Genomic DNA, 27,272 nt, shown 5'->3' with positions numbered 1-27,272 from the left:
AGTGTCGGTATGTGTGCCAGGGCAGCTCTGTGTGTGTGTGGTTTTAGGTAACTCTACAGCATATGCCCAGACCCTTCCTTGGCATTCCATCCATTCCCCTGCTACCTGGGAATTTGTCTGGGCTGCTCTGATGGGGTATTTATAGGTCCTGAGAAGCAGCTGCCTGTCTGCCTGCCTGCCTGACTTGAAACACAACCTAGAATGGGCCCTCTGTTAGCTGGTCAATTTGTGTTGGGGTTTTTCAAGAAACTAGACAGGGCTATTTTTAATTGTGCTGCCTCAGTCTGGCTCTTTTTTCCTCAATTACTGACATTAAAGTTAAGCCAGGTGTCTGTGATTACAGCAGAGTGGTTATGATGCTGTGTTTTGCTCAGTGGTAATTCTGGTATTGGTCGAGTCACAGGGGAACCCTGCTTTGCAAAACAGCACGACTCTGTGCTGTTCTCATGTTTGAGTAATGTTGTTGAGTCATGGTATTCCTAAGCTGTTTTTGCCAACATCTATGGCAAACTGTGTGTGTAAGCTGCAGTGGTGTGTACTGCGCACAGGGCACACATCGAGTCTGTTGCGTCCCTTGTGAGCAACCAAAGAGACTTGCAGGGAAATATCAGCCGCAAAAGAAACCCATCAGAAAGGTTTTCTCATCAAAATGTCATCCCAGGGCTTGATTACCCAACAACATTGAAACACACACCCACGCAGCATAAAAGGTCATGAAAAAGAAAGGAGGAAATAAATAAAAAGTTTTGTGACTTTAAAGGAGGAGTTCACCCCAAAAAATTACTTATTTTCTATCAATTGCACACCCCATGAAGCCTTGAATCCATGGATTTATTTTTGTTTTTGTGGCATTCCTAAGCCAATAATTTGATGACCGGGGGTGTATCCGGTAGGAGACACAAATAATCTAGTTTGTGTCTCCTACCGGATACATTAGCCGTTAGGAGACGGAAATCTTTTTTTTGGGTGAACTACTCCTTTAATAACCACTGTTAAGATGGAGATTTCTTCTTTTTTTCAGGCTGTGAATGTCAATGCTTCTGTTGCGTGGGTGTGTGTGTATAGGATACTAATGTGACCAATTCATCTTTTAGAGGAACAACGGTGACTAAACATTTTGATAAGGGTCTAGACTTGTACGAAGAACACGCCGTACTTAACATTCCTCTCTTTGTCTTTAGTTTCTAATAATGGCCCTCCTGTGTTTTATGATTTGTTTCTCGGTAGGGGGAGAAGAATGCCGGCTTCGACGTGCTCTACCACAACATGAAGCATGGCCAGCTGGCTGCCAAGGAGCTGGCCGAGTTTGTCCGTGAGAGGTAAGCCTCTGTGTGTGTTGTATGCATGATCGGGTTGCACAATATATCGTTTCAGCATCGACATCGCAATGCACACATGTGCAATATTGACATTGCAAAGGATACAATGTAGCTAAGACAAATTGATTCTTCATTTCACAGAGGTGTCATGTTCAGTCGACCAGTATTGAGCAACTGCCCAATATTTCACCCTCTAAAGTCACCCTAATCATTGCTAGAGAGATAAATTCATTCCAAGTGGCACTAGGGAAATGTATTGGCCTATATATGCAAATCAGTAAATTGTTTCCATTCGTTCAGCCCTAATGCATGAGTGTTTGTGTGTGTGGGAGGTGGCAGAACTCGGAAGTGTTCGATTGGAAAAAAATCTACCGTTTCAACTTGGCACACTAGGGCTGCACAGTTAATTAATTGCGAAAACATTGAAAGTACAATATTGGCTTTTGTTTGGCTATTGTTTAGAGGAAAAGTTGTTTCAGATTACCTCCAACGAATGCTTTAGTTTAGGATATTAGACAGAATCACTGTCTCATAAATCACAAGCGTGACACAGCAAAGAGCAAGGAAATCTTTCATCCAAATCCAGAGATATTGCCACCAAGTTTCACCAATATAATGTAATAAAAACAAATCCTATCTTTATAATAATTGTGCAGGCCTTACATGATGTTGACATTGACCAAGCTAAAGGCTGGTTGGGTGAAATGCTTGGTGACTGCAAGTGATCTGTCAAATCATTTATTCAATCACAAAATGGTAGTTCTGCCAGCAGAATGCAAAGTGGGCAGAAGAGATCATTCACAGAATGTCAGAATCTTTTAATGATCTGGTGTATCCTTGAGAATTGGAGTTTATCTTTTGTATGTTTTTCATATCTGGTTGCCTAATACTGAGCAAAATAGTTATAGAAGTTACCCTAAGTGTCTGCTATTTGTGTCCTTTCTCATATTAAATATCAAACTATGAATCGGTTAACAGTAGGAACATTTAACGGTGGGTAAATAGCAGTGCAGAGTTTCCCAGTAATTTCTCACAGCAAGTGACCAACAACACCAGTGTTTTTACATTTCTGACATTCATTCAGAAGTTAGTCCTCTGCACATTCCTTGCTGAGAGGAAATTCGCTTATCTGCCAAATTAGCATCACACAACCAATCAGTGGTCAGAAAATAAAATAGGGACATTGTGGGATAGCGGTGGGATTCCACAGGACAGTGCATGCTATTGGAGTGATGATTTGCTCCATACCCTTGCACACACACACACACACACACACACACACACACACACTCTCATTTGTCAAGCTGATAGATATTAGATGAAATATTATCAACTAGTTCCTCAACATCCCTCACAGCTCAGGTCATTGTCTCTACTGTAAGTGAAGTCATAACCGCTGACTTTGGGGGTCTACAGACGGTTATTAAAGTTTTATGTTCACTCTTGGCGAAATAAGGAGAATTCATTATTTAAATGTGGTATTGTTGCTACAGTACATTTATCCAACGCTGAAGTTAAATCTTGTATCTCTCTGGCTTTGGTGGTTTATGTCTGGATCAAAGTGTAGTACAGTCTGAATTGGACGGGACAGAATATATGGGGTGTTAACATGGGCAGGGGGGTTGTGTGAGGAGGTTTTATTGAATTTTTACCATTCCGCTGTGTAGTGTTCTCTCTCTGTAGTCTAGTTAGTTCCAACTTTAAGAATTCATAAGCTATTAGTCTTGTCTTCCTGATTTATTACTGGTAAACTAAAGACTTCTCGTTCTTTGTCCCTTCTGTGTGTGTGTTTGTTTCAGGGCTGCAATAGAGGAGACTTATTCCAAGTCCATGAGCAAGCTGGCGAAGCTGGCCAACAATGGCAGTCCACAGGGGTGAGTGAGATTAACGGGCCTCCACACAGTACAGTCAAACCACACCTAGTTCTCCTGACAGCACATGCCTCTCATCAACATGTAGTTACATACGTAGTATTCATTATTACACACTACATTAATACTAGACACAAGGCTGGTTGATATGGACAAGATCGAATGTCACAGTATTTTTGACAAAATATGTGATATTGATATTATGTGATGATAATATTTTAACATTTTCCAAAATGGCAAAAATTGCTGATCTACATGCTCCCCATGCGTCACGTTGTGAGCTTATAGATCAGCTATTTCCATTTTTATTTTGAATGTTTAAGTGGATGTAAAATGGGTCCCGACTCCTGACCCACTGTTTGGAAAACACTGACTTTGATTGATTGAATATTTTATTAGACAGAAATGTAAAACGGCACAAGTACAGTCAAACACTTTGTCTAAAAGGATAACACCAAATAAGTCCTTGTGGGTGACTTGTTTCCATTGGGGTCCTAGGTATTCAATTCACCAACATTCAATATCATCACAAATATAAAACACTATGTACGGAGTAGGAAAAAAAAGGGGGGGGGGGGTTTGGTCCCCTGTCTAAGGGAGAAGTGATAACTACCTCCCCCTTTGGCCTCCTGAAAGGTGAATTTTCAGGGCTAACTGCACTAGAGCACACTCCGATCCTTTTCTCCCGCGCTCCCTGCTGTCTGCCCTAATGGAGACAAAAGATTGGAATGGGGAGTGGACTTGAACACACACACACCTATGGAAACTAAGCCCAGTCTTGTCAAGACCGGGCTAGACTGTGTTGGTGTTCTAAATGTTTTCCTACAGAGGCTGTAGCAGTGTGATGGTACCCAGATAGATCACATCTCTGCTCTGTGGTTTCTGACTTCCACTCCTCCTTCCTCTCAGAGCTGTCTTTTTCACTTCCTGTGTACAGTGTGTGCTCTGACATTTCTCTGTGCTCAAATAAACATGCTGAAGTGCAACGTACAGCAATTTAACCACTTAAACCATATATACTGTAATTGTACTTTGTTGACCGGGGTCCCCCAGAGGTCTATACTTGGTCCCTTCCTTTTTTCCCTCTACAACAAATCTCGTCATTAAAAATAGCCGATCTATAAGACATAATATAATAATATTGACATATTATGAGCTTGTAGATCTGCTACTTATATTGCTTTTTTTAAAGCAAATATTTGTATATATCGCCTATTTTTGACGAATGTCCGGCTATTATGACATGTCCAGAATATGGAAGCTTGGGTTTATGTGGTTAACCAGTCTAGCCACTAGTGATCGGTTTCTGGTTGTGAGATTTTATGATTTCATAACATGATGATCATTTGATGTGAAGTCAGCAGTAGAGGTTGCGTGATACCATGTGCTCTCACTGTTTTGGGTTTTGGCCCATTTCAAAGTAAATGTTTAAATGACAATGTAATATCAGGTAAAGAAGAGGTTACCTATTTGGGCTGTATTCTTGATAACAAACTGACAGGTGAAAGTCAACCAAAGAACAAGATTTTTGGGCAGGATTTCCTCTTTTGTCAACAAGAGAGCACTAAAGACTCTACCTGGAGCCCTCATTCAATGCCATTTTGATTATGCTTGCACCTCTTGGTTCTCCAGCACCTCAATGTCACTATAAACTAAGCTCCAGACTTCCCAAAACAAACTGATTGGACTGCCCATGACCCACCTAATTCCAACACGCGCTAGTTTGGGATAGCTCAGGGTAGAAGACGGGGTTAACCAAATATCAATGGGATTGGTGTTTAAGATACATAAAGGGACAGTGCCCTCATACCTGTCTAACTACTTCTCCAAAGTGAGTGATACCCACAGCCACAACACCAGAGTGAGGACCCACGATCTGGTACCCCCCATATTTAGCACAAACATGGGAACATTGTCATTCTACTGCTCTGCCACCGTAATGTGGAATGCCCTGACATCATCCATTAAAGGATGTGAATCACTGGTTTCTTTCAAAAGTGGCCTGAAAAAGCATCTACCAGTATCAGGAAACTACAAGTGGAGTTAGATATTAATTCCCATTGAAATGAAGGGTCATACACTGCCATGGTTTTTCTTTTTCTCCTCTGTAAATATCGCTATTTGTTGATGACATGTATTAATATTCTATGCTCTGTTGATGAATTGAATACATGGGACCACGATGGAAACAAGTCCCCAGGACTTTTTTGTGTTATCCTTTTAGCCCAAATGCTTTACTGTACTTCGTGCTGTTTACATTTTTTGATCAATAAAGTATTCAATCAATCAATAATACATTTAAAAAACAGTGGGTGAAATTCGTTTTTGTAAAAACTCCATTGTTTTTCATAAATTAATGCCCTATTTTATACTTCATCGTATGATAGCGTCACCCATTGGATCCACTGGAAGTTGTTACACAGGTTATTTTTTCCATTTTTTTCCCGTAAAAACGTTGGAAATACAAGGGTTCCGCCCGACTGCTGCTTTGTTCAGGTACAAAGACTACCGTTTTGACGCTACTGTGTCTTCATCAGGGTCAAAGGTTGACTCATGTGTGTCCTTCAGTCTCTTCTTTATCTCATGGCCTGTCAGGCCTGTCATCCATAGTTATTGCCCTTGTCAGCTTCATAAAATCCATTTAGAAAAATCCACAGCATAATGATCTTATCAAGTGTGTGCTTTTTGTGTGAATGTATATGCGTGCCTATATATTCATGCTAGTGTGCGTGTGTTTTTCAGGACATTTGCTCCCATGTGGGATGTGTTTCGGGTGTCCTCAGACAAGCTGGCTCTCTGCCACCTGGAGCTGATGAGGAAGATGAACGACCTGATCAGAGACCTCAATAAATATGGAGAGGAGCAGGTTAAAACACATCGCAAGGTAAATGAACACATCAGCACAGGTCACTCTGACAGACGTTTTGGATGTAAAGACTGAGGCTGACAGTCAGACCGACCTTAATTGATCGTGGGGGAAATTCATTTGTCATAGCACTGCAGTGAGGATAAAACAAAGATGTATGTAAGAGTAGAATTATGTGTGTGTGTATACTATACATGCAGTGTATATAGGCCTGGAGTACTATATTTGCATATAGTATATTTTGGAGTATACGTTTGTGTGTGTCTATGTGTGACTGTGTGTGTGTCTGTACCAGACTAAGGAGGAGGTGGTGGGTACTCTGGAGGCGGTGCAGGCCCTGCAGGTCCAGAACGGTCACCTCCAGAAGTCCAAGGAGGGATACCACGGCAAGTGTATAGAGCTGGAGCGACTCAAGAAGGAATCCGCTCCTCAGAAAGAGCTGGAGAAGGTCAGACACTCCTCAATTTAATTACTTGAACCCCAGCATCCCTATTCTGGGGGGTTCGTTTGTCAATAATAATATATCCCCAAAAATGTTTTTGTCATTTTGGGGGCAGATACTGAACAAGTGAAGCACAAGAAATGTTAACATTGATTTTGATGTCATAGGGTCTTATTTTCTTTAATGGTTCCTCAGTTTTTTACGCATTCTTAAAAAATGCAGGAATCTTAACTCATCGGACGGAATGGGTGTGCAAGATTTCACAGAGAAGCGTGTGTTCATTTTAAATGTTAGATGTTAGTCGTCCGCCCCCCGCCCCCCCCCCCCCAATATGAATACTGACTTTGTGTGCAAGGGGATTTACTCTACATCTGTGAAAGCAGCCACAGATCTCTGTGCATCTTTTTGGCATTATGGGAACATGCAGCTTACAGCTGAATGAAACCTCAAGGTCTCCCCTTTCAAAGCCTGTATTAACTCTGCCCATCCCTTATAACATTGATTCTCAAAGTGGGGTCTGGGGACCCCCAGGGGTCCTTGGGGGGGTACCAGGGGTCCCAGCTAAATTAGTTAATATAGCGTCACAATCATTTCCACCACTTTCACCATATTTTATACTTTGGCTATTCAAAAATAGAATCTTGTAGATCTGCTATTTTTGAAAAATCCCTGGCACAAAACATTTTTGAGATGGGGGGTCCGCAGCCAAATATATATAATTTTGGGGGTCCTTGACATGAAAAAGTTTGAGAACCACTGCCTTATAACACCTTTTGGTATCTCAGGCTAAAGGTAGGGGGACTTAAAATAGGTCATAATTTGCCTCTGGGGCCAATGTGTTAATGAGCAGAGATTGATAAAGTAATCAGATTTGTCCTTGGCTACAGAAACATTTTCTCATTGATTTGTGCTTAGCAGACTACAGGGACACCCAATGTGTGAATGAATTGCCACTGTTTTTCAAAGGATAGCGGTGAATACTCAGCGGAATGGCTGTAATTGCTCAGAAGAAATTGTTCCTAATGACTTGGCAAGCTATAAGTTTTATTTAAGGTTACTGAAATAGAGTCAGTTGTTAAAAGGCTATGATTTCCTTGTCCTTCTTTTGCTCACTAGGCGGAGCTGAAGTCTAAGAAATCGGCTGAGTCTTTCGCAGTGTGCATCGAGAAGTACAACCGCGTGGGAGGAGAGTTTGAGCAGAAGATGAGCGAGTCGGCCCAGGTCCGTTCTGACTCCGTCAACTGTCTTCACCTGTCTTTCCCGATTCTCCCTTATGCCATGTTTCTCTCTTCCCCCCTCTCAAGCTTTGTCTTTCTCCCCATCTCTTCCTCACTCTCTCTCTCGTGGTCCATCTCTATCTTTTCTCTCTCCACCTGTCACTCTTTAAGAAACACACCTTTTATATGATTGCCACCAGGTGACAACCAATTCCAAACCTTTCCCCCTGAAATGATCCTTCCCCAAAATTGGATGCCACGTCGCCCGCAGCCCTACACCACCACTCATTACCCATAATTACTGCCTCCGGATCTCCATAGCTACCGCCGCTGTTTCCATGGAAATCTTTAGCAAAAACCCAATGTCTGTTTCTATGTGAAATGAGGATTGGAATCCTCACATCCAATTATCTGGATGGATTCAAGGGTCACTCTGTCCATAATTCTGAATGGTTGCACAGAGGAGCAGAAGTAAGGAGAATGCGGCAAGGGCAGACTGGAAGAGGGATGGAGAAAGAGTCAAAGACGTATAACGCGTTTAGTAGATTGAGAACCTTGTTTATACTCATTGACCAGGAGAGATCATTGGAGGCTACGGTGTGCTCGGGGAGAGAGGGTGGTTTACCGATTCACATCAGGGAGCTTCTCAGTACAACCTCCAGCAGCCGCGGAGGGCTTGTGGTAGTTAACCAAATCTCTTCGCAGAAAATAGCTAATCTACAAGCTCACAACGTGCCGCGAGCTTGTAGATTGTACATTTTTGGAGAATGTTTGCCTATTTTCGCTGATTGTTTGCCTTTTATGACATGCCCAGAATAGGGACGCTAGGGTTCATGTGGCGAAGCACCTTGAAGGCCACAGCGGTGTGTTGCACAATCACATGCTCTCTAACTAATGCCACTGCCCGGCATATCAACGCAGTATGTATGAAGCAGACTGTGACAAATGAGGCCACACACACTAAATCCATTCCAATTATCACAGGCTTATTACCTGGCAACCTCAGCTTCCACTCTTGGCTAAATGCCTCCCTGGTACTTCTGTTGAATCCTCAATAGGCCTGGACTTTCTGTCTGTCCTTATTGTCTCCGCCAGGCCGAAAGGCATGGTGAGAGAGTATGTTTTACCCCCCGTCTGTCCGTCCGTGTGTCCGTCCGTGTGTCCGTCCGTGTGTCCTGTGCTGTCCGTGTGTTACCAGCTAATCTCTGGCACCGTTGGCCCGGTCGCTGCAAAACTGCACACGCACACTCCCTGGATGCCAATTCAGAACCTCTGCCCCACATTTTTCACATGGGCCTGTTATAGCGCCACCAGAAGGCCGATTTGTGCAAAACACATTTACTCCTACAGATTTTATCCAAACATCACGCAAATCGGTACACAGTATCTCTATAGTCATGTGATCAAGACGGATCTGTCCGATATTTCATATTCCATCCAGATTGGCTAAGGTTGGCTTCCAAAGTTTGCAAGATTGGTCCGTTTTGAACAAAATGTCTCAAATCATGAACACAGCGTGCGATTTCAGTGAAAACTTGCACGCACATTCCCACTAGGCCGAGGAAGAAATGCCACCCTTTTCATATTGGCCTGTTATAGCGCCACCAGCAGGTCTAATTTACCAAAACACATTTTTGCAACAAAATGCCTCAAATCATGAATGCACGCACATTCCCACTAGCCCGAGGAAGAAATGGCACCCTTTTCACATTGGCCTATTATAGCACCACCAGGTGGCCACAATAACCTACCTGACCTGGCGGAGAACTGTGCTCCGAGGAGCACTTTTTCTAGTTTTACATATTTTTACAAATACTTTCTTTTATCGGTTTAAACGCACTCTCAATCCGCTGGTTCTCAAACTACCTCTCAGGGAGAACACAGAGAGTAGTCGCTGATGGTTCCAGTTCAACATACCTGGTATCCGACAAAGGTGTCCCCCAAGGATCCATACTGGGCCCTCTTTTATTCTCCATATATATAAACAATATAATCATTCCCACTCCGCAATGCGACGTCCATTACTATGCGGACGACACTATTTTGTACAGTATTGCCCCCTCAATCGATCTAGCCATGGCTAACCTTCAGTCCGCTTTTAATAAGTTCCAATTAGCTCTATTAAAACTTAAGTTGGTCTTAAATTCGAGCAAAACTAAATGTATGCTGTTCACACGAGCCTTAAATACAAATGCCTCTCTAGGCATTCATACTTTTGATGGTGAACAAATCGAGTTTGTTACATCATACAAATACCTCGGCATTTGGCTAGACGTGAAGCTTTCTTACTAGATTCATATTGAACAGCTAATAAGAAAACTAAGGGGGAAAATTGGTTTTCTATACAGATATAAGGCTTGCTTCTCCCTCTCTAACAGAAGGATGATTGTTCAAGCTGTAGTTATGTCTGTATTTGACTATGGAGATGTGCTGTACATGCATAGTATACCTCATTATCCATACTAAAACCTCTCGATGCAGTGTACCATAGTGCATTACGCTTCATCACCGGTGATGGTTTTTATACTCATCACTGTACTTTATATGAAAAACTAGGTTGGTCTTCTCTCGCCACTCGTAGAGAACAACATTGTGTTTTATTTGTTTATAAGGCCCTGTGTGGCAAGCTCCCAATGTATTTATCTTCTTTTTTAAACACCAATCCTACGGGATATCACACGCGCTCACAAGCTTACATTTCTCTTAAAATTCCTCGAATGAATAGTGAACAGGGAAAATCTGCTTTTTCATTCTATGCCCCTGACAAATGGAATAAACTCCAGGTCTCTCTGAAACTGGATAATCTGATCTCCATAGTCTTTTAAGGTTCTTCTCGATGAGGTATTACGTAAAGAGTGTACCTGTTTTGCATTCCCACTGTGATCTTACATCATGTTGCAATCTCTGTATTATTATTATTATTTTTTTTCTTTAATGTTTTTTCTATATTTAACTATATCTTACTCCACTGTTTATTGCTTTGTATTGTATATCGTGCTGTACTCATGGCATCCTCGCAAAAGAGAGCGTGCTCTCAATGGATTACCCTGAATAAATAAAGGTCAATGAAAAAAATATATATATTGGAGTTCATGGAGAAAAAGAAAACGGGGGGAAAAAAAGCCCATCTGTGGCAGATGGTGGAATTAGTAATTACAATTCCTCATAGTTTGTGTGTTATTTAATTTATTTGTCTGTGCGTGTGTCTGTGTGTGCAGAAGTTCCAGGAGATCGAGGAGGCTCATCTTCGCCAGATGAAACAGCTGATCAAGGGATATTCCCACTCCATAGAAGACACTCATGTCCAGGTTGGACAGGTATGTAAAATAGGTTGACCAGACGGATCTCGGATCTCCATTAGAAGACTAGATGACTTTTACCTGCACTTTCTCTCCCAGGCCACATACAGTATTGTGCGTTGCTATCTCCATTACTATCTCCACACCGGCTGCTGTGGAAAAGACACTACACAGCGAGCATTCATTCCATCCAGGTGTTTCTGTAATAGGATATGGCATTATGTTAGTCCTGGAAGAGGCATGTGGTTGTCTATACAACTACAATTTACAATTTAGCAGATGCTCTTATCCAGAGCAACTTACAATAAGCAAGTTAATCACATACATAGAAAGCACAGTGCAGTGCTGCAGACAAGATGTGTCTGCATGGTAGCCACATCTTAAGTCAGTTGCTAGAAACAATAGAGGCAGAAGGTGGCAGAAAGGGGTACAGGGAGAGCAAAGTGCTAGGGGGTGAGGTGGAGTCTGAAAAGATCGGCGTAAAATTGGGAGTGAGTCTGCAGTTCACATTTTGGGAGTCTGGAGGGAGAGGATTCTGGGACGTATTGAGCGTGGTGAGTTATACCATCCCCAGGAAAACTGGGCAGTTACAGTGACCACAGAACACCTGGCAATGACTAAATTGGACAGAAAAAGAAAAGTAACTATATGCAGAGGAATGTTCACCATTTACAATTTTTTTGCACTTGCAACGTGAAGTGAGTTCTACGTATATCCATACTCTTTATTATTATTTACTCTGATTTAGTTTTTTCTTCAAAGGTCACATGTTGTAGGCTTTATTTGTATGAACGCATCCACATAAAAGACCAACATTTTCTACACTAATTGTTTTCCCTCTTTAAGTTTCTCCTCTGTATCTGTGTTTCTGTGCCCTTAGATATTATGCACATGGTTGGCTAGTTGCTATTGCTAATGTATCGGTGCATTCTTGTCTGCTGTGCTCAGGTTCATGAGGAGTTCAAGCAGAACGTGGAGAACATCGGCATAGAGAACCTCATCCAGAAGTTTGCAGAACAGAAGGGCACTGGCAAGGACAGGCCAGGTACAGTGTGCTATGTTAATATTCGTAGGAATGGCAGTAGGTAGACTCATGAATAAAGGTGACCTCATTGGCATCCCTAGTGCACCCTGAATTAATGAACTTTGGTTGTAGTTAGTGTAAGATTCTGAGGAGGGCATCAAGGGTAGCACTGAGGTGAAAAACAAGCACTCCTGTCCTAAGGAAAAGAGAATGTGTGTCGTGCTCTAGACCAGTAGTTCCCAAACTGGGGGTCCCCAAACTATTTTGGGGGTCCCCAGATGATTACCTTTACAGGGATAGTTCACCCCCAAAATGACTTTTTTTTTAAATCGATTAGTCACCCCATGGAGACTAGAATTCATGGATATTTTTTTGTTTTTGTCGCCAATAATGTGCTGCCTACTGGTCCGCTGGTCATCAACTTTTGATGACCCAGATGGGGGCCTGAAAAGTTTGGGAACCCCTTGCTCTCTAGGCTCTAGGCTAATGGCTGCCATTTCACATGCAACTGAGCAATAAAATGATAAACTAGAAAATGTGCTCCTCGGAGCACAAGTCTCCGCCAGTGGACCCGTGCTATTTTAATCAAATGAAATCACCTACCCTATCTTTAACCATAGTTCTCTAGGAATGTTCTAATTTCATAATATCATCATCATAATGCAAAAGGCGTTGGTTAAAATATTTTCTCTGTGTGATGTCTTTTTCTCTTTCTGTTTTTAAACCACCACGGCCATAAGGGTACTTTGATGGATTTGCCAATTCTTCAAACTTGTCGTCTAGATAGAATGCGCGTGGTTTTTGGTGTTCTGCAGGGGCGACTGAATATGTAGTGTCTTTCAGATTTACTGATGGCGTTCTCATCCTTAGAAGCGGTCAGTTGACACACCTATTTATAGAATTGTATTTCGTCATGCATCCCTCATGCATCCCTCTAGCCAATCAAAGGCATTGGTGTCAACATATTAACACGTATTAAGACTTCGGCCTTGTTGTGGGATCAATTCAACTCTAGTCCTCTTCTGTGTTACTGTTGTAGATGAGTATGCTTTCTTAGCTTTGGCCTTCTGCACCTTTGCTTGACCAATGTTAGGTGTTCTCAGAGGGACACACACACGCACGGACGGGTGATTTGGACTAGAAGATACTGTTCCAATCAAGACTGATTGATCCTGTCTTACCTCGCTTCAAAAATGTAAACGGCTTTTTGAAGTGACACACCTATTTATAGGATTGTATTTCGTCATGCGTCCCTCTAGCCAATCAGAGACATTGATGTCAACATATTGACACGTATTAAGACTTCGGCTTTGTTGTGGGATCATTTCAACTCTAGTCCTCTTCTGTGTTACAATTGTAGATGAGTATGCTTTCTTAGCTTTGGCCTTCTGCGCCTTTGCTTGACCAATGTTAGGTGTTCTCAGAGGGAAACACACACGCACAGACGGGTGATTTGGACTTACTGAAGGTACTGTTCCAATCAAGTCTGATTGATCCTGTTTTACCTCACTTCAAAAAGTATGGGCTTTTTGAAGTGACACACCTATTTATAGAATTTTATTTCGTCACGCGTCCCTCTAGCCAATCAGAGGCATTGGTGTCAACAAATTGACACGTGTCACGTGGAGCTTGCCCAATGTTAGCTTGGCTAACAATGTTTGCTCACACAAAGCGAAAACATATTCTCCACCTTCGGCGGAGACAATGACAATCTCGGCTGCTTATGTAATATTAAATGCATCACAAACACCCACATGCTTAACAGTCTGCTGCTTAGGGCAGTGGTGTTCATCAAGCACATTCAAGTTATGAATACAAAAATCTATTCAAAACATGAGTACCGGTATGTAGTATGAGGTGCGCCTGCGTGTGCGGCATTCATTCTTACCTTTTCTTTGCCTGGGTCTATTGCTGGTTTGCATGCTGGCTGTGTAGCTCTGGTGGGCTTTGAGGAGTACATGACAGCCTTGGTGCCAGAGGGGGTCAAGAAGAGTCGGGGGAAAGCCTTCAGGATCCCTGGTCTGGGAAAGAGGGACAAGGACTCCACGTGAGTGAAACACACAAGCATGTGTTGCACGTTTTCACTCACTCATTCAATTTTATACCAAGTCACTTTACGTTTGAATCTAGCGCTGTTTGTGAAGTACTTTGAATTACATTCTGTGTATGGAAAATGTCACGGTTATTAAGTTTATCCATTCAACCCACTCATTTGCTCTCTCACACACACACACACAGAGTGCTCTTCTGATATTAAATCCTGATCTGTCTTTCTCTGTGTATCTTCACAGGGACTCTGCAGTGACAGAGGCTCCAGTGAGTATTGAGGGCAATTCACACCCAAACACTACATCTCCAAAACCGTCAACCCAATAATCAGTTCTTTGCAACCTCCAGCTGCCCCCCACCCTCCTACACACTGATCTAGCCTAGAGTGCATTTATGTTTGTTTGGGATGTGGGCAGGGAGAGTGTTTGTGTGGATGGGTAGGGGGAGCCTTGTGTGTGGGGCTTTGGTTTGTGTATGCCTGCATGGGTTTGTGTTTATGTGTGTGTCTCTGTCTTTGTGGGCGGACTGGCATTTGTAGATTTCTGTGCGTCATAAGTGAGCTTTAGCAGAAAGGGGGGGGGGGGGGGCGAGAGGCAGCAGCGAGAGGCAGCAGGCAGTCGTGTGTGAGTGATAATGACGTGACTGAGCGTGTCGGGTTACCCACTTTATTCTGGGCCTTCTGAGAAGGATGGGGCTTCTGAGGTAAGGTGTGTGTGTGTGTGTGTGTGTGTGTGTGTGTGTGTGTGTGTGTGTGTGTGTGTGTTTGTGCACCTACTAATGTGCTTGCTTGCGTAACCGCACGTGTGTGTGAGGCAACTCCCAGGAGGCTTTGTAACAGACTGAAGAGCAAACATCTCTCGTGGGCTCCTGGATCTGTAATTTTACCCATTCAACATTCATCAGTGACAGAATTTTCAAATGCTTCCAAAAAAATCAAAGCCTACTTGCTGCTTAGAAAAAAATGGAAATTAAAAAATATATTTTAAAGGGATATATTTTAGTAGTAGTAGGGAAGTCGTTTCTCTGTTTCATTCCAAGATTGTGGTAGAGTTGTCTGGCTTAAGAGAAGTTTTAGATGTCTATTTATTATCATGTAGCAAAGGACCCAAACCAAATGGGAAAACAAAATTAAAATACTATTAAATAGGCTACTATTAATAACAAACTATAACAAAATAGTTGATTTACAGTGAAAAAAAATGCAACACTATCATTGGGTTCATGGTGTTGATGCACTAGTCTGCTTGTTGGGCAGCAGCATTGCCAACTTAGCTAGTTATGTGAACACTGTTAATGTCAGCCACTTAATAGGCTTAATGTTCAGTAATTGATCCCTGGATTGACTAGAGAAGTTGGTTTTTCCAGTGTTTTCCACCATGACTGGGAGTATTGTTCACCAGCCTGATCTGTTATCTATAGAGACTATGATGGCTGTAGTAGTGTGATAACCCATTAAAACGCATAAACCATTATTTTATACTATATATATACTTCAAAAATAGCAGATATACAAGCTCAAGCTTGTAGATCTGCTATTTTTGAAAAATCTTGAAAATTGGTGCAAATCTTTGAATATACATATTTTTAAGCAAACATTTTCAGATGGGGGTCCGCAGCCAAATACATATAATTTTGGAGGTAATCTTATAGAATCGGAACCTCTTTTTTTTACTTTAAATCCAATAAAAATCTAATTCCAAATGTCAAAATGGCACAGCTCATGACTCTGTAGTGGTGGTGGGTTACTGACACCACCCAGTATGAGAAACCACTGCATGCCTTTGTCAGATAGAGCAGTGGTGTAAAGTAACTAAGTACATTTACTGAAGTACTGTACATAAGTACAATTTTGAGGTACTTTTACTTTATTGGAGTATTTCCAATTGTCTATACTTTTACTTCTACTCCACTACATCTCAGAGGCAAATATTGTACTTTTACTCCTCTACAATTATTTGAAAACTTTAGTTACTTTGCAAATATACATTATTATATTATAAAACACACATTAACCACTTTAGCCCTATTTATACCTATGCTATTTGAAAATAGCCGATCTACAAGCTCAAGTTGTGAGCTTGTAGATCTGCTTTATTTTTATTTTGGTACTTTAAGTACATTTTTATACCAATTCTTTTGTACTTTTACTCAGGTACATTTTTAATTCAGGACTTTTACTTGTAACAGAGTACTGGTAAATTTTTAATTCAGGACTTTTACTTGTAACAGAGTACTTCTACATTGCAGTATTGATACTTTTACTTAAGTAAAACATTTGAGTACTTTTTCCACCACTGCAGTTGAGCTGCTACAGTATGTCTCCATCTTGCTGACCCCGCTGTCTACCTCTGCTTTTGTCTTGTGTGTGTGTCCGTGTCCGTACCAATACAGAACTCGCCCCTGGAAGTGGACGATGAAGGATTTGTCATCCGAGCCGACAGCAATCAGAATGATATCCTTTCACAGTTTTTGCTGCTGTTGTACAGGGCACTTACAAGGCTTGTACTGTGAAACTCCCATTTACACCATCATTTCATATCTAAGTTTTTGCAGGAGGCGGGTCAGATCACTAATCTTTTGACAGGGCAATGTGTATGATGCACCTTCACATGCTGAATAAAACAAACCTGTGTGCAAGTGTAAAAACCACTGGTGATTTGCCATACTTTTATCATTTCTTTTCAGTGTCAGTTGGAAGCCTCACAATCTTTTAGAGAGTAATTCTTTCTTCAAAGATAAAGTAACATTAAGCCCACTCACCGATAGACCTGTGGAGGAACATCTAAGTCAATTAAACACTATCAGACCATTAGCTGAGTAGACCATTAAGTCTGAATGGCCTCCGACTGTGAGAGACATTTAAAAGGAGCGTATTTAGAAAGTGATTAGAGGAAGATGAAGAGGGGCGAGGGCAGTTGCAGCGTCCACTTGTTAGTATAAATTGTTAAACGTGTTAAGTAAATGCTGCATGTACGCATTTCCGAGGAAATTTCAGTGGGGAAGACATTGAATCTGGCCGCCATTGAAAAACATAATGTGCTGTACTTTCCATTGAAGGCTGCTGCCCTGCTCCGTTTCACCACTTTCAACCTGACTGACATACCTATTTTGGGAATGCGAGACATTATCAAACAAATGAACACATTTTTTAAAACAGTATATCTACAAGGCTAGGTCAGCTATATTCACTATTCGGCATACACCAATGTACATATTGTAGGGCCTAAGTGTTCATATAGTGATAGTTCACTCAATCCTGACACCTCGACCCATTCTCCCTTCCTCCCTCTGTCTCTCCCTCATTCTGTCCTTCCGTCTCTCCGTCTTGCCACCTCTCCCTCGCTCTCTTCCTCTGTCTGTCTGTCTCTCCTTCCCTCTCTCTCCCTCACTGTGTCTCTCCCTGTCTTCCCTCCCTCCCTCTGTCTCGACGTCTCTCATCAGAACATATGGTGCAAAGCCCTTGTGTAACTCAACGAACAAATGTATACCAACGCTATATCTGTCCCTCATTATCTCCTCTGCCAAAAATGTACACACACACACACACACACACACACACACACACACACACACACACACACACACACACGACAACAAGATGTGCATGGTCGGCTGAGGGAACAGGATGTGATAGTTGGCTGTTTGACAAAACGTTAATGTTACGTCAAGCACATTTGGCGCACTTATGTTATTCTGTGTGTTCGTGCATCTTGTTGCATCATGTGAGCTATGAGTTGTACTGTATTTGTGTTTATTCATATGTGTGTGTGTGTGTGTGTGTGTGCTCGCTCGTACAGTATGTACACATTTTGCTCTGCCTTGCATTGTTTCTTGGTCATCCTAATCTAATTGGTCCCACAAAGATGTAATTACACTTGTCTTTCCACATGGGGATTGCAGCGTGTGCCCAAATAGTAATATCCACCAACGAGCCAAGGTAATAAAATTCTTGCCTGCTGGCACATAATCCACTGTCTGATGCGTTTGTGGCCATGTGCAATTCTTTTATATTTCGTTTTACCCCTCTGAGCCCATAAGTGTTTTTCTTACGAGATGTCTGTCTTTATTTGAATCACATGAACCTTAGCGTCTCTATTCTGGGACAAAGAGATGTGGTGTAGAGGGAAAAAGAGCCATTTTAGAGCCCTGGGGGACCTCAGTCAACTGATTTCTCTCTTTCATACTCTTCCTCTCTTTAATGGTTTTCTCTTGCTCTCGCTCCAGCTAGGTTTTTCAGTGTTTTACCCCCACACTCACACCTTAGAAAAGCACACAGCAGGGTGCCAGACAGTCGCCGTGTCCACTCAAGCAAAATGGTTTTCACAAGCTTGTGTTCCTTGACCCTCTGCTGTTCTCCATATACGCTGTGTTGAGGAGAAGGAGAAGGACAATAACTTCTACTCCAGCGACTCTGACTTTGACGACGAGGAGCCCAAGAAGTTCCACATCCAGATCAGACCGGTGGCCAGCAGCAGCCGCAACAATTCTGCTGCCACTGAGAAGGAGCTGAAAGCCACTGTGGGGGCTCTTACACTGCCTCCCAACAGAGCGGTATGGAAGCACACTCTGTGTGTGTGTGTGTGGGGGGGGGGGGGGGGGGGTGAAAGGAGCTTTATTTAGGGAAATCCATGATGTTATTTTGAGGGTCATGTACAGATCACTCGTTTGTCAGGGCATCTGTTGTCTGACTGCAAAACTGGCTCCACATGGACTCCTTTGGTAGCATCACAGACATGCCATTCATCATTACAGTGTCTTCACTGTACAGTTTGGATTATTGGTTTAGTGAATGAAAGTGATTTCAATAGTTTACTCCAAAACAATTAACAGCTTCTTCCTAAAAAGCTACACTTGAGCGGAAGTCTAGACTAAACTGTCTGATGCACCTTATTTTGTTTTTAAAGACTGTTTAGAATGAATTCTTGCAATTTGAATTCAACAGAAGTTCATTGTATTTAATTCTTCCCTTTGCCCCGTTTGACTTTCAGGTGTCAGTCAAGCGACATCTCTCCAGTAAGTTCATTAACACGTCACATTAAATATTTTCATTGTATAAACATTGAAATAAATACTGGTAATACAGTTACAGCTTTATCTGTGTTGTCATTTTGATATCGGTTGTCTCCTGTCTCTACACCTCAGGGAACTCCAGTACCGCAGGAGGCCGTTCAGAAGGAGAGGGGGAGGGCGCCTCTCACAGGGGTTAGTCTCTCTTTCTCTTTTACTTTACTTTCGTCTTTTTCTTCTCCGGCTTCCCAGCCCAAATGCCAGCCCAAACATGTGCTTCCTCCTCAGTTTTACTATTGTTGTTTATCTGAGGTTGTAACGGGCACAAGAAACGAGGCATGAGGCCGATACTACAAATGCCTCCTAAATCCTAATCCTAACCTACGTTTTGGTAAAACTTCTATTTTAAATCATGTTGCTATGTATTCTTGTTGTCGGGTGGAAACCTTGTATGTCCAAAACCGTTCATTTGTGATTATTTTGAAAACGATTTAAATTAAGAAATAGCCAATTTACAAGCACACAACGCTGAGGCGTTGTGCGCTTGTAGACCGACTATGTTCACTACTTTTGTGCAACACTGTTGTGTGATGAAGTAGGGCTTTAATTTATGAAAAAAACTTTGAAACTTGGAGATACAAGGTTTCTGCCCGACAGTGACGATATATAGTAACAACTAAAATGACGCAGATGCTTTCCCGGATCGAAAGGTATAACAACGTATAGGCTTCACAGGTATAAGTGGGTTAATTCAAAATCGACACCCATCTCTTTTAATTTAGCATTGATCCAAAAACATCTCTAGGCTGAGTAACAGCAGCTTCATTATTTAGTAAAGATACATGTAGTGGGCTCCCTTAACAAACAAAAAACTAGCATGACATTTTGGCTTTATGAGACTGTTTATGATAATGAGTCCGGGGGCAGAGAAGAGAGTCAGCAGGAACTACAGCAACATTGGGAGTACCATTGATGTTTTCTCATGCCCCTGTACCACTACAGTGTCAAATCTGGAGTATTCAAAATGGACCCATAATGGTACAATCTGGAGTGTTCATTTTATGGGGTCCATTTCCACACTTGGTTTGTTAAATTAACCCTCCAGATTTTATTGTGTACATGTCCCCTCACACCCAGACACTCATTCATGCATCACCGGTTCAGTTCGGAGGCTGCTGCTGCTGCTGTCTCTCTCTGCCTCTGGCTAGCTTAGCCCCCGCGTCTTCCTCCTCTGTAAGTTAGATGGCTGACCTTGGAAGAATGGATGCCCTCTCACTCCCACCCAGCCCTCTGCTACTGCTCCCACAACCACGCTTCATCACCCAGAGATTAGCTCACTTCCTGTAGGTGAGGCGAGGGCGGGATGCTGCCAGCCGCAGTTATTTACAGCAGAGCAGAGATTCTCTCTATCTCTCATGAATTGGATCCAGGGGAGACGTGATTAAGGATGAGAGTGGGCGTGATTAAAGCAGTTATATAAGTGTCTGTGGAGGTGTGGTGCTAAGCGAGGCCAGGCTAATGGCTGGTATTTATCACTGTGAAGGTAATGGTTGATGGGCATTCTCTCTCATCTCTCCATGTCCCCCTTATTCTCCCTGCCCCCCTCTTAGCTCTCACTAATCGCACCGCTGCTGATTAGATCTGATTAAGGTACAAGCTCAAATTAAATACCACACACACACCAAGTCACTCACTGTGTGTGTGCTTCCTTCCTTTCCTTGCAGATGGAGAACAGGATGGTCTACGGAGGTCCACCTCCAGTCCCGATCATAGCAGGTAGCTCTCTCACCATCTGTTTGCTCTCCTGTCTCATTCTTTCACACCACCATCAGCCCCTTTTAACCTCCATCCATTCCATATCAATGTATCTTTAATCAACATGTTATTGGAGAGAGATGGGTACAGTGGGAGGTATTTTGATTGCACCTGTCATGTTGTCTTTCAATTGCATATCAAATGGCGTCCTTGCTGCCATCTTGTCTCAACTCTTCCCCTCAAACCTTCTTTTGAGTTTTGAGTAGTTTTTCTGTTTTTTTTTGTCTTATTTTCTCTGTCTTCCATCTTCTTTCTTCCTCCATCCTTTGCTCACTCCACACAATCCCTCATATTCACTCTGTCCTCCCTGAAATGTATTCTGCTTCTTTACTTAGGTTGAACTCTACAGTATCTGGCTCAGACAGTCTGTTTGGACCTCCGTTGGAGTCAGCTTTCAAGTCCAAAAGCTTTGGCGGACGAGAACAACTCCGAGAGCAAAGTACTTTTGGTCCATCCGAATGTACGTTAATTCCCTCCTTCATTTTGCTTTCGAATCCATTTCATATTGGGAAGAATGATCCAAAAGATAAGAGAAAATGAGTTGGATGGCAGTTTAGTGGGGAACATAATGGCCATAAGTGTTCATAGATTTAATTTGGTGGGGTTCATGTAACTGTAATCTTCCCTTGGAGTTAAATGAATTGTAATGCATTCTTCTTGGTGTGTTCTCTGTTGGTATTGTGCTGATAAAGTGTCATGTGTTTCCCAGACGCTGCCTTCTCATCCGATTCCTCCTCTCCTGAAAATGTGGAGGATTCTGGGCTGGACTCGCCGTCCCATCAGCCCATGGGGCCCTCTCCCGAACCGACGGGTTGGGCGGCGTGGCCTCCCACTTCACAGACAAAAGAACAGACTCAAAGTCGTGGACGAACCTCGGACCCATTTCTCTCCGCGTTCCGGGACCCCTCTCCGGCACGCAGCTCCCAGCCCCAGGACGACGCCTCGGGCGTCTGGTCGGTGGCGCCGTCCCGCCCCGTGGACCCCTCATCCCTGCGGTTCTCTGCATTCTCTCAGTCCCTGCCCCAACGTGAGATAGAGGCGTCCGTGTGGAACTGTAAACACATCCCTCCAGAGGACCCCTTCTTGGCTGCTTTTGAGAAGACCATTGCCCCGGAGACCTTACCGCCGTCTGACGCCTGGGCACCCCCACTGCCACGCCCTACCCGGGAAGGCAGGGGGCTTGAGGTGCGGGGGGACCCGTTCTCTGTTACGCTCCCGGATACTACCAAGACTCTCCCTGCCCCCGCCTCGTCGTCGTCTACCTCCAATCGTAAAGAGAGAGACAGAAAACGCGACAGGAGCGCCCCGCCGCCGCTGTCTCCCGACGACCCGTTTGCCATAACTATGATTGGCAGCCCCACACATCAGTCATCTCTAGCGGCTGTGACTGGTATCGCGCCTCCTCACAGCAATGGTACCAGCAACAGACTGGCTTCAAGTGCCAGCTGCGGCTCTTTACCTCCTCCAGCCCAGCCCAAGAAGGAGCTGGGCCATTGGAACTCTGTCCACAACCCCTTCAGTGAAGGGGGTCCTGGTTCGGGGGCTCAGGCCCTCAGCGGCTCTGCTGCAAAGGAGGAGGGAGGAGAGAGGAGAAAGCATCGCCCATCAGACAGTGAGCCGCGCAGGAATGCCCCGCCCCTCACAAGGCATTCTGGGCCGCAGGAGGACCTTTGTTTTTCGACAGACAAAGATCAAGACTGCCTGGATTTTAATGCTCAGCCGCCCTGCAATATGGGCCCACACAAGGGTACTTATGATTGAATATCATCAAATCACTCAAACGTCCTTAGCGTCTTCATAAACATATAGTAATATATTACATAGCAAGACTATTTCATTAGTGCTGCGCCCACTTAGTGAAACACTTTAAGGTGTTAATTGGAGAAAAGAAAATGCCATTAATTTAGTTGAGGCATTCATATGCAATTCTAAGTCTAACCAATATGTCTAACCAATAATAAAAAGTCTTAAATCAAACTTGCTGAATCAGGCAGTCACCCTGGAGTTGATTGAGGTCCTATGTAATTAATGATATAGGTGTACATTAGAGATAAGCGGATGGACTTTTTCGTCACCCGAATCCGCGTGTACACGTTCATTATCCATCCTCCATCCACCCAGCGGTAATTATATCATCCTATTTATAGATCCGCACCGACCAGGGATGCACATGGGATTCTATATGGATATGTACTTGTACAAACAATGTCACTCACCACTGTCGCGAGCACCGATGTAGTCACTGTATACATCCATATCCATGGTAACAGCAACCTCCGTCACTTTATCACGCCGCAACTTTTCATAAGACATATCCATAAGCCTCGTCGGCGGCGGCAGGGTTGAGAAATTCACTAAATCACTCCCACGCCAAACTTTTATTCCCCCCTTTTTTTAATTTTGTTTTAAATCCTCAGTTAAGTTTCTCTCACTTTACTGCCTTTAGTCCACTGTGTTGTTGTTTGGACATTAAAGGACCCGATGCCGGCAAAAGCATGTGTAGTAGTAGGCGCATAATTTGTGCCTGATGGAAAATGACGTAATATTAAAATACTACAAACGCACGCACGCCGCTTTTTAAAAGCTATAATAGGCCTATAAATAGATGTCATTAATTTAATTCTCGCATTATTTCACCCGCGGTTTATCCAATATTAATTAATAATTATATTTGATTGACCGAAATCCACCCAAACTATGGTTATCCGTGGCAACCGCTGCTAAAACCGCGATCCCCGCATCTCTGGCGTACATTCTCTAAAGCCAGACTACCTTCATAATAATATAAGTGATTTGCTTATGCAAGTATCAAACCAGTCTGAAATGCCCTGCCCACAGTAGCAGTACTGTGCTGTTTGTGTGTGTTCCGCTGAATCAATACAAGTGAAATATCCTACATTCCTACCTGTGGTGCCGTGTCCTCTGGCCATGTTGACCCAATAGGGCTCTGAACATAACCCTTTGACTTTTACAACATAGCTGCCTCTTGATCTTGTTTTTTTTACAGTTTCTTCAGATTTTTCTTGTCTTTGTCTTTCTGGTCCTGGATCCCTCTAATTATGCCTACTATGCAGGTTCCAAGCACGGCTTCAGACAGGACAGTGCCGAGGTGCTTGTGGCGGCCCCCCCAAGACCGACCCGGGCCAGGAGGACCTCGGGCCGACTCAGCGGCTGCGAGAGAGTAAGCATAATGCCCTTTTACTATGGCAGATTGCACATTATATTTATTTGTGTCCGGCTAGGTGTAGGGCAGGCGGCCGGGTCGGTCACTAAGTCTTAAAGTCTATTTATATTGTTGGTGACTGAACCATCGCTTCCCTTTCCTCCTATCTGTGGCCTATACACTGTGCACACCTGACCAGTCCAGGTGCAGAAGGCCTGGTCACATGTTAAGTCATCTTAATACTGTCTTTTATACTATTTTGTTATCTTTTTGTTACTAGTGCTACTACTTCTCTGCACTCGTTTTCTACCCTTACCTGTATCTTTGTTTCATAATTACTGCTGTGCTGCTATGACAACTGAATATCCCTCGGGATTAATAAAGGTATAACTAATAACCGTCTATCTACCCAAATTACTTTCCCTCCAGATCCTATCAATATAAAAATGGTACCATGAGGACTTATATTTCATGACCTATTAGGAAACGGTCATGAAATTGCCACTTCAATTCACTTCTATTTGAAGTTTTAATGAACTGACCCCAGCCCTCTAGTTTTCTATCTAAGAAAGAGAGGTGTGCATGTATGCATACTGATCGGCTGTGAGAGACTTGAGCATCTATCACAGATTGGTTGTAAAGGAGCTTGGACTCATCTACTTATTGGTTGTCTGTGAGAGAAAGAATGCATCTATCTAGGAACTATTTTTTGACCTTGTTGAATCTTGCCCATAACCAATCCATACTACTACTACTACTACTACTACTACTACTACTACTACTACTACTACTACTACTACTAAAAAAAAAAACTCAAACTAAGCTGTAAAAAAAAAAAACTTTAGAAACTAATTAATTAAAACGAATGAAAAATGCAAAACTAACCTTGCTGCAAACCTGTTCCCCTGTGTGTTCCAGTCCAGGTCACTGTGCTCCTCTCCTCTGCCGGAGCCCAGTCCTCCCCTCACCTCCTCCTCGTCCTCCAGCCCCAGTGACTGGGGGCCCCAGACCGCCAGGGAAAATGAGTGGGCGGCCCAGAACCGTGCCCCCCCCAGCCCTGCCAGAGTGGGGCAGGCCTCACCGGCACCCTACCAGCACCAGGAAGTCCCCCAAAGACATAGTAAGTCATCTAAACTTAAATAAAAATGAACTTTATTAAACATGAATACCTAGCTAGATATATTTTCCCCTTGATTCCAGGCTAAATTGCAGTGGTGGAAAGTAACTAAGTACATTTACTTAAGTACTGTACTTAAGTACAATTTTGAGGTATTTGTACTTTACTTGAGTATTTCCAATTTCCAATACTTTTACTTCTATTCCACTACATCTCAGAGGCAAATATTGTACTTTTACTCCACTACATTTACTTGAAAACTTTAGTTACTAGTTACTTTTCAGATATAAACTATGATATAATGAAACATACATTAACCACTTTAGCCCTATTTTATACATAGGCTATTTGAAAATAGCAGATCTACAAGCTTAGACTCTTACTTTTGGTACTTTAAGTACATTTTGATGCCAATACTTTTGTACTTTCACTCAAGTACATTTTTAATTCTGGACTTTTACTTGTAACAGAGTATTTTTATATTGCAGTATTGGTACTTTTACTTAAGTAAAGAATTTGAGTACTTTTTCCACCACTGCTAAATTGTGAGTATATGCATATACTGTACATATCAGTTGTCACCCTCAAACCTCAGGACGTTTTTTGCTTTATAGCCGTTGACTTAGTACATGTTACTGCAATATACTACACTACCCACAGTGCACCTGTCACGAGGTCCGAGCCCCATCTCCCTCAGTACCCAGGAGGCCTGGCCGGTGGCGACGGCCATAACGGAATACATCAACGCCTACTTCAAGGGTGGACAACATAACCGGTCAGGACTTTTTACAATTCTAACCAGTTAGAAGATACCTTTGAGCGTATGTTTTGCCCTTAACCCATTAAAACCGCGAAAGCCTATACGTTGTTATACCTTTAAAACCGGGAAAGCATCTGTGTCATTTTAGATGTTGCTATGTATATAGCTAGCAACAGGATAAAAAAAGTTTTTCTGAAAACTTAGGTTTAGAACTTTAGAATTTAGAATGCGTTTTTTAAATCGGCCTGAGGTCTAAATGGGTTAATGACTGAAACGTTTTCATACTGTGAAATGTTTTCAATTAAACAAAAGGTATTTTTTATATAATCTTTCACTTGTATATTTTTTACAATAACCAATCCACAGAAATGTGGTTCGGAAATATATTTATTTATGTATTTTTAAGTTATTAAATAAACACTTATTTGAACAAAAAAAATATCACTTACCCTATCTTTTAATATCTTTTAATAAATGGATAAGCCTGAAAGCATGTGGATTTGTACAAAATAGAAACTAACTTTTCTTTATGTTCCTGTGATATTTGTAGGCATCTTTTTTGATATGGGTGTGTGTTTGTGTTTTCCCTCCTGCAGCTGCCTTGTAAAGATCACAGGAGACCTGACCATGTCCTTCCCTGCAGGCATCACTCGTATCTTCACAGCCAACCCTAACGCTCCTGTCCTCAGCTTCCGATTGCTTAATATTTCCAGAGTGGATCACTTTCTGCCCAATCAAAAGTTGCTTTACAGGTAAAATGTTTTGTGTGTCTCTGCATGTACAGTGCCTTGAATGCAAATTATCCATCCAGCGAGTAGACAAAAATAATGAGAACATGGATGTTCAAAAGTCGTAATGTATTTTTAACCACTTAAGACCTATAATAATTTAGTCCCCACTCCTTGGGGTATTTTGTTTACTGTACATTTGTTTATGCATACAGTATGTGAAACTGGACCACTCTGCATTTACCCATCCTAACTATCAGGATTAGTGGGTGCTATTTATACAGCGCCCAGGCAAAATATATATTCTATATTTTTCGTCACACGAACGAATCGTGAACATAGCCGATCTAGAAGCTCACGTCGCGATGCAACTCGTTGTGAGCTTACTTTAGTTTTCACCAGGTTGAAAGTGGTCAATCCTCCAATATCTGTGTCTACAGTGATCCATCTCAAAGTGACCCAAACACCAGGGACTTCTGGTTCAACATGCAGGCTCTCCAGCTCCACCTACAGAGAGAGGCTGAACTCAACCCCCAAGCCTCCTACTATAACGTAGGCCTGCTCAAGTACCAGGTCAGTGTGCCCGCTAACAGTG

At 42.6% G+C, this 27,272-nt stretch overlaps 1 protein-coding gene across 2 annotated transcripts in view; it reads left to right on the top strand.

Moving 5' to 3' along the window:
• fcho1 (FCH and mu domain containing endocytic adaptor 1) overlaps positions 1-27,272 on the top strand; it is a 56,947-nt gene that overhangs the window by 22,195 nt on the left and 7,480 nt on the right. Inside the window, exons 3-23 of one of the 2 annotated variants that reach the window (XM_080431706.1) lie at positions 1,228-1,319; positions 3,119-3,193; positions 5,933-6,074; positions 6,352-6,504; positions 7,615-7,719; positions 10,934-11,032; positions 11,963-12,059; positions 13,974-14,085; positions 14,330-14,354; positions 16,479-16,539; positions 18,451-18,638; positions 19,076-19,100; positions 19,230-19,289; positions 20,819-20,870; positions 21,245-21,369; positions 21,619-22,656; positions 23,984-24,090; positions 24,991-25,192; positions 25,850-25,964; positions 26,546-26,701; positions 27,118-27,250. In XM_080431706.1, coding sequence (XP_080287832.1) covers positions 1,228-1,319; positions 3,119-3,193; positions 5,933-6,074; positions 6,352-6,504; positions 7,615-7,719; positions 10,934-11,032; positions 11,963-12,059; positions 13,974-14,085; positions 14,330-14,354; positions 16,479-16,539; positions 18,451-18,638; positions 19,076-19,100; positions 19,230-19,289; positions 20,819-20,870; positions 21,245-21,369; positions 21,619-22,656; positions 23,984-24,090; positions 24,991-25,192; positions 25,850-25,964; positions 26,546-26,701; positions 27,118-27,250 — 3,162 coding nt within the window. Of the gene's footprint in view, positions 1-1,227; positions 1,320-3,118; positions 3,194-5,932; positions 6,075-6,351; positions 6,505-7,614; positions 7,720-10,933; positions 11,033-11,962; positions 12,060-13,973; positions 14,086-14,329; positions 14,355-16,478; positions 16,540-18,450; positions 18,664-19,075; positions 19,101-19,229; positions 19,290-20,818; positions 20,871-21,244; positions 21,370-21,618; positions 22,657-23,983; positions 24,091-24,990; positions 25,193-25,849; positions 25,965-26,545; positions 26,702-27,117; positions 27,251-27,272 lie in introns of both variants that reach the window. The other variant, XM_080431707.1, reaches the window with a different exon arrangement.

Source organism: Gymnoscopelus braueri (assembly GCF_963280865.1).
Source record: "Gymnoscopelus braueri genome assembly, chromosome: 6".
NCBI lineage: Eukaryota > Metazoa > Chordata > Actinopteri > Myctophiformes > Myctophidae > Gymnoscopelus > Gymnoscopelus braueri.
The sequence above is the reverse complement of the archived record's forward strand: the minus strand, read 5'-3'. Positions and strand labels throughout refer to the sequence as shown.